Below are 7,979 nucleotides of genomic sequence, written 5' to 3'. Positions count from 1 at the left end.
GTTGTGCCTGCAAAATGTTGAATAGTAAGGGTAACAGGAGGTCTGCAACATTCCAAAACACAAAACATCACAAAATATAAAAATTAGATAAATTTTAAAAATAGGCATAATTACTAGCGTTCTTTCTTTTTGTGATATTCTTATGACTATTCTTTTGACTATGAAACAGAGCTTAGGAATACAATAACGTTGTGATCCCAGATAACAAAATGCCACCATTTAGAAAAGAAAATTGCACTCCACAGTTTTCTGGATTGTAGTGGGGGAGGAGCAGCATCTGACTAATGTGTGGAAAAACATTGCAGGTTGGCACCCATGGGCAGAGGCAAAGTTAACGTGTGAGGAAGCTCTGTTGACACGCCAGGACTTGGCATCCTGGAGAACAAACATTCTGTGCTTCTCCTTCAGCTTGCAGTTGGATCAATTTTCAGTGCAAATCGAGCTTACCAGGGCTCACTCAAAATGTCTTTCTACCTGAGGCCAAGGGAAAGATGCTGCTGCTCCCCACCCCTGCATAGTTCCAGTCACAGAATCCAGCCAGCCCTGTGCATGCAAAGAGGTGAACAGTCTCATGCACATGGACCATTTGACCGCTAACATGTTGCTAATGGGAGCCAGCCTTTCCAACAGCATTTCCAAATTCCATGCAGCCCAAATTCCATGCATTTATCTTTCTTACTGGGCAGCGGAAGGGGGAAAGTTAGGAACCGCAGCCAATTGCTTTGGCACAGAGCTGGTTGCATTTACCTGCTGAGTCCTTGCTTGCTTATCAGAAAGCACATTGCTCAGAGATTCTTGGCTCATTCAAACTTTATTTTGTGTTGAGTTTCTAGACATAGGTCTGCACTTTAAAGCTCCGTGTCCAACTGCTTCCCCACATACACTTTCTCCAGGAAAACACGCTCTTTACTGCTGATTTGGAGCAAACAGCAACCTTCAGAAAACCTGAATTGCCTTTTGTTGAGATTCAGTGTGGAGCTGCACATAGAATGTGCAGGGCAAACAGTAAGTGTAGATGAAACTTCTGCTCTGAAGCTTTTTTCTCTTTCAGCATTATCTGTACAATTCCATGCACACTTTCCTGGAAGCTACACCTTACTGAAGATGCTAGTTTATTTTGCTTATTTTCCATCCCTCTTTTGCACACATTCTTCTCAGATTGCAGGAAGAAATAGCTGCACACTTTCTAGCCAAACTTTATGAAGGGTAAGCTGGGAGGGGGAGCATTCTCTCTCCAAACAACTGCACTGGGAATGGATTGCTTAAACACCCTCCCTCCTTCAGTCTTTTGCCTCTTATTGGTTGTAGAGACTGAGAGACACATGTATGCTCTCTACCAGCCCAATGCTCCTCTCATACAAAGCAGGAAGCTATGCAAAGACTTTCTCGATGGTGTTCATGTTTCAGTCTTGGAGTGATGTAAAACCAACTCTCACAAAGCAGCCAGAGAAAGAAGGGAAGGTTTTGCCTGGAAGGTTTTGCTCCTGCCTGAGGGTGGACACAACTTGGTGTGTAACCAGCCTGAGTTCAAGCACTCCCAGAGTAAGTAACCACCTGTCTTCTTTATGTTTCCCATAAGGCTTTATGTTATCTAGCAATGTGTGAAGAAACTGCTTTGCATGGAGGGGAGGTTTGCTGTATAGAAATGTCTGAATAATAACAGTGAAGATTTAAAGGGTATTTAACACACACAAACTTTTGCATTCATGCTCAATATGGTTCCTTCGTTATTTCTGTTTTAAAATAAACATCCTTCTGCAGCCTTTCAATTGAAGGGCTGTGGCTCAGTGTCTGCTTGCATACAAAGCGTCCCAGGTTTCAACCATGACATCCCCATATAGAGCCGGGAAAGTGACCATTGTCTGGACCTCTGGGGAGCTGATGCCTGTCAGTGTTGATAGCAGAGAGCTAAAAGGAAGGCTCTAGGCTGATGGTGCCTGGTTTAGGAAGAGAATTAAGCTTTTGCCTTCACAGCTGTGACCCTAGAGTCCAGGGACAAAAGTTGAAGGCAGACATTGCCTTCAGACCCTCCAATCTTGGAAGCACAAAGCTGGTTGCTTCGGGGGACAGGATGCTGGACTCGACTGACTTTTGATCTCTTCCAGCAGATCAGATCTTAAGCAATAGTAGACCTGGAATGCACCTGCATCCTGGGGGAGTGCTGTAGCTTAGTGGTAGAGCATTTGCTCTGCACACAGAAGGTCCCAGGTTCAATCCCTGGCACCTCCAGAATGTCCCCTACCTTAAACCCTGGAAAGCCATTGCCTGTCAATGAAGACAACATACCATGTTAGAGGGAACGATGCTCTGACTCCATAGAATGCCATTTCCTGGTTTCATCTCCTTCATGAGTAAACTGGGAAGGCCAAGGATGTAGTTTGTACATATGCAGCTTGTGATTCTGTTGTGTTTTCTCTTTCTTAAAAAAAAAAAAGGCTAGCTATTGGATGATGTGACAGACAAGACTCCAGTTCCCAAGAAGAGTTCACTGCACCCCAAATCTCCATCCTGGGCACCAGCATGCATTCCAGGGACAACGACTCCACCCCCAGCCCCACTGAGCAGCCTTTGCAAGACCTTTACTCCTCTCCAGCCAACGTCTCTTCCCACTGTCCTATCTTTGTCTCCAGTTACCAGTTTGTCCTCATCCCAGTCCTCTACTGCATCATCTTCATCCTCGGACTGGTGGGGAACAGCATGGTGGTAGCAGTGCTGTGTTGGCAGCGGAGCCCGAGGAAAGTCTCCAGCATTTACATCGTCAACCTGGCTGTGGCGGACTTGCTGGCCCTGACCACACTTCCTTTTTGGGCTGCATACTATACGTATGGGTACAACTGGCTCTTTGGCCCAGTGATGTGCAAAATCACCAGCTCGGTCCTTTGCCTGACCATGTTTGCCAGCATCTTCTTCATCACCTGCCTAAGCCTGAACCGCTACCAGGCAGTTGCCCACCCATTCCAGTCCCAGCAAGGGACACTGCAGCAAGCATCCAAGACTGCGCTTCTGGTCTGGGGACTGGCGGCCCTAACTTCCCTGCCAACTTTCTACTTCCGCAACACCAAATACATCGTGGAGCTAGGTGTGACAGCCTGCATCATGGCCTACCCATCAGAGAAATACTCCAGCTGGTCAGCTGGAACAGCCTTGATGAAGAACATCCTTGGGTTCCTGGTCCCCCTCATCATCATTATCACATGCTACCTTTGGATCAGGGTGCACCTGATGAGAGCTCAGGGGTTTGGGAAGAACCAGCAGATGAGGGATAGAGTCCTGAAGCTGGTGGCCACTGTGGTGGTGGCTTTCTTGGTCTGCTGGCTCCCCTTCCACATCCTCACCTTCCTGGATGCCCTTTCCTGGATGGATGTGATCAGCAATTGCTGGGTCACCTCTGTCATTGACGCAGCCCTACCGTTTGGGCTCTCCATGGGGTTCGCTAACAGCTGCATCAATCCTTTGTTGTACTATGTCATCAGCAGCCAGTTCCAGGAGAAACTCCAACATTTGTTCAAGCTGAGGCTCTATCAGTTGAAGAGGAAAACCTTTGCCCCAGCAAAACTTGCTCCCCCAAAATCACGGAGTCCCTGATGGGGGCAGACCAAAGCAGAGTCTATGCGAAGCCACAGACACACCCACCTTGGGTGCCCTGAGTGAGTGAGCAGCATCTGGAAACTTTTAGGAGGAGGAGGAGGAGGAGGAGGCTGCGTTCTTGCTCGGTTTCCTCGCCTGCTTTTTACACATCTCCTGGAACAAACTGTCCAGCAAAGACTGTGCTTTCAATTTCTTGAACTAATTTTGACTTATTCATGCATTTTACTTGCTCTGTGTTTTGTTTTTATACATTGGGGAGGGGGGAATGGGACAGGGTTTGACTTACTGTCAGTAAACATTTGGGTGACATTACAAACCCAGTAGCTGTTTGTGACGAAAGGGCAGCCCTTCTGGCTTCTAGATGCCATCAGGGGGGAAAGCTGGCTTACAGGAAATGCCAGAGGGAGGGAGGGAGGGAGGGAGGGAGGGAGGGAGGGAGGGAGAGAGAGAGAGAGAGAGAGAGAGAGAGAGCAGTATGTAGTCATTTCTGCCTTTGAAATTCCGGTAATGTCCGGGAAAATCCGGACGTATGGCAGCTATAGTGTGTAGAGCAAGTGCACAGACAGCCGATGTGCTAAAACAATAAAGAGTCTTGTGGAATCTTAAAGACTACTGGGTCTACTATGGCCTCAGCTTACATGGACCAGTCAGGGCTGGTCCAATACATTTTGCTGCCTGAGGCAAGAGATAAAATGGCTCTCCATCTCACCCCATTCCATTTACAGAAGCCAGCTAGACTGGTTGCTGAATCTTAGTACCCACATTGACAATGGGGCAGTGTCTCCCCCATTTCCTGGGGGCAGCAAGATTGTTGGGGGTGTGAGGATGCCAGGCCTCACCCCTGCACTCCCTGTTCCCATCTGCCAACTGAAGCAGCTGCCTCAGTCTGCCTCATGGTAGAGCTGGCCCTGAATATAGTCCACTTCATCAGATGCTTGAGGTGTTATCCTGAGTTATAGATATACATACCTTCCGGGAATGGGAGGAGAAATTCAATTAAGTTCTCATTTAAAAGCAAACCTCCCTAATTCACACTTTCTGGGGGGAGGGAAATGCAAGAACTGAAACACAGCCATCCTTTGAAATTAATGTTGTATATTTTGTGATAGTAAATCTCTGCTGGAATTCTCTCACCAAAGAGGACTTGCCCTAAACCTAGATTTTGGCATCCAGAGATTTTCCTTTATAACTATTTTATTTTACCTTGCAACCAACACGGACCACAGTAGAGGAAGAAAGTGCTAAAGTTTAACTCTTCACCCCATCTGCTGCAATCCCAATTATCATCAGCCCCCTCCCTGCCCCTACTGCTAGGTAAAGGGACCCCTGACCATTAGGTCCAATCGCAGACGACTCTGGGGTTGCGGCGCTCGTCTTGCTTTATTGGCCGAGGCAGCCGGCGTACAGCTTCCGGGTCGTGTGACCAGCAGGACTGAGCCGCTTCTGGCAAACCAGAGCAGCGCACGGAAACGCCGTTTACCTTCCCACCGGAGTGGTACCTATTTATCTACGCCCCTACTGCTAGCAGCCTGCTATTCATGGGCAGGGGGCCCAGGGAGGGGAAGCTGCCCCCCCATCAACAAATATCTATAAAAATACATAGCAAACTAAGGTTCTGTCCCTCTCCAACAAAAGGCCTGCCTCCCTTAACAAAAATCCTGGCTATGCCCATGTTGCAATTTGTGTATTTTTTTAAAAAGGCATGCACATTAAGTGCAAAGATGTGTTTAATGATGTGTCTTCTTTGGACCCTGAGAATTAATTTTGTCCCTCAGAATCAAGAAGTTGCTCTGAGGAGCATGATGAGCAGCTGTTATGATGTCAGCCTCTGCATTTATCTGTGGCACCTTTTAATGAGAAGAAAGTCTAACAACCTGCATTCAGAGGAGGGAGGTTGTTTTTTCTAAAACAGTCAGAAAAGTTGCTTGTTTATCTACTGTGTGCACAACTAGTAAACACCACTGAGGACAGCATGTTCTCCCCTCCTCACTGAACACATTGCAGCAGCAAAGTATTGGCTCCATGCAGGCTACTCATCCATGCAGACATGATTTATTACTGCATCTGTAGAGGAATGCACAGCTTTGTTGCCACATGTCTCTAGCCAGTTGGACACATCTCTCTTTTGGCTCCTTCCTCTCTACACACACACACACACACACACACACACACACACACACACAGCCTTCTGATCATTACGAAAGGCCTTTCCACAACATTAGGACTAGCACCAGCCACACGTAGCATCATCATCTTTGGACATGATCCAGCATGCACTTAAGCTCAGTGATTTCAATTGCTGAGATGGTGCTGGCACTTTGAAGACTTAGGTTACTGTCCTAAACACACTTGCAACACAATCTTAAACATGGTTACTCAGAAGTAAGTCCTATTAAGAAGACAATAGGAACCTTGCACCTGGATCAGCCCAAAGCCTATTTAGCCCAACATCCAATTCTCAAAGTGGTGAACCCTAATGGGATGCCTACAAACAGGGCATCTCCCTATTTGCATACAAGAAATTGCCATTCCAAGGCAAAACTGTTCCTGATAGTGGAGGGAGAACATGGAATGGGGCCTACTTCTGAGTAGATGTATCGTATTTTTTGCTCTATAAGACTCACTTTTTCCCTCCTAAAAAGTAAGGGGAAATGTTTGTGCGTCCTATGGAGCGAATGCAGGCTGCACAGCTATCACAGAAGCCAGAACAGCAAGAGGGATTGCTGCTTTCACTGCGCAGCGATCCCTCTTGCTGTTCTGGCTTCGGAGGTTCAGAATATTTTTTTCCTTGTTTTCCTCCTCCAAAAACTAGGTGCCTCTTGTGGTCTGGTGCGTCTTATAGAGCGGTATATTCTAGGATTCCACTGTGATTGTGGCCAGAGCTTTTGTGGACAAGAAACTTCTGGTGGTGTGGGCTCTGGTCCACAGAAGCTTATGCTGCAATACATAACACCTATTGGGTGCTAGAAAATAACTATGTTGCTTTTGCTGAACGAGATTAATACAGTTACCTCTCTGTGAAGCTGTGTTGGAGGACTATTGCTCTCTTCACACAGAAGGTCCCTTGTTCAATCCCTGGCTTCTCCAGTTAAAAAGATCTGGTAACTGGCATTGCAATATCTTCATTAAAGTGTAATGAAATGTATTGGGATTAAATGGGTCAATTGCTATATTGAAACCCTTTCATATGCAGAGTGAGCAGCGTTTAGTAAGTGAATGTTGGTTAGAGTAGACTTCTTGCAAGTAGACGTCTTCTCCACAGAGGGCTATACTCCTGTGAAAGGAGACAAGGAACTGCTGCCTCTCTTTGCCTCTTCACTGATCACTCTCTACTCCTTGAAATGTCTAGTAACCCATCCCATATGTACAGAAGAACTGCTAACACAATCAGCATTCTAGCTAATGCTGCTGCGTAAAACCCACAGCCTCTTCCCCTGACTCTCACAGATCCAGAGTCAGATCCTGACAGCAAACAGGACAGAAGAAAATCCATGCCCAAGAGACTGTTCTACCTCTATGGGAGGGGGGGGGGGATGACCCAGCAAGTCATACACTCGCCCTCTGTTCTGTTGCTATGATAAACCAATTCCCCTGCTCTCTTATTATAGGCATTGGGGATGTGCTAACTCAAGACATGGACCATGACAGCACTGTGTCATTTAACCCATTGCTCACGTTACACCAATGCCTTTTTTCCATTAAAAAAAAATAAATGACGCGGGTGGCGCTGTGGGCTAAAGCCTCAGCGCCTAGGGCTTGCCGATCGAAAGGTCGGCGGTTCGAATCCCCGCGGCGGGGTGCGCTCCCGCTGCTCGGTCCCAGCGCCTGCCAACCTAGCAGTTCGAAAGCACCCCCAGGGGCAAGTAGATAAATAGGTACCGCTTACCAGCGGGAAGGTAAACGGCGTTCCGTGTGCGGCTCTGGCTCGCCAGAGCAGCGTTGTCACGCTGGCCACGTGACCCGGAAGTGTCTCCGGACAGCGCTGGCCCCCGGCCTATAGATGTGAGATGGGCGCACAAACCCCAGAGTCTGTCAAGACTGGCCCGCTCGGGCAGGGGTACCTTTACCTTTACTTTAAGCTGAAAATAGTCACAGGTGCCCTTCCTCCATCAGACACATTTTGAGATGCTGAGGCATCTAGGAAGGTTACAGAGGCCGTGTGCCACAAGAGATCAAAATGCAAAACCTGCCCTGCAAGCCCAGCTCCAGCGAACCATTATTAGTGATTGCTAAAGGTCTTGTAGTGGGCTTTGGCTCCCCTTGTTCTGTTTTTATCATGGCAAAAGTAGAGCCTTTCTCGGGAATTTTACCCATCCAGCTGTCCAAACTGGGGTTGATGGGGTGTGAGTGAAGGAAGCAATCATTTATAGTCTTGTCTTCAGTGTGGGATG

The 7,979-nt window shown here is 47.5% G+C and overlaps 1 protein-coding gene across 1 annotated transcript; it reads left to right on the top strand.

Annotated features, from left to right (window-relative positions):
• The first annotated feature begins 1,309 nt into the window (after window positions 1-1,309).
• On the top strand, window positions 1,310-4,746 carry AGTR2 (angiotensin II receptor type 2). Its single transcript, XM_082208326.1, has 2 exons — window positions 1,310-1,542; window positions 2,436-4,746. The coding sequence occupies exon 2, from the start codon at window positions 2,521-2,523 to the stop codon at window positions 3,583-3,585; it is 1,065 nt and encodes a 354-aa protein (XP_082064452.1). The 5' UTR covers window positions 1,310-1,542; window positions 2,436-2,520; the 3' UTR covers window positions 3,586-4,746.
• The last annotated feature ends 3,233 nt before the right edge of the window (window positions 4,747-7,979 follow it).

Source organism: Podarcis vaucheri, assembly GCF_965113315.1.
Source record: "Podarcis vaucheri genome assembly, chromosome: Z".
Lineage (NCBI taxonomy): Eukaryota > Metazoa > Chordata > Lepidosauria > Squamata > Lacertidae > Podarcis > Podarcis vaucheri.
The sequence above is the reverse complement of the archived record's forward strand: the minus strand, read 5'-3'. Positions and strand labels throughout refer to the sequence as shown.

Coding starts and splice junctions, on each gene's coding strand:
- AGTR2 (XM_082208326.1), top strand. CDS start 2,521: ATGCATTCCAGGGACAACGACTCCACCCCCAGCCCCACTGAGCAGCCT.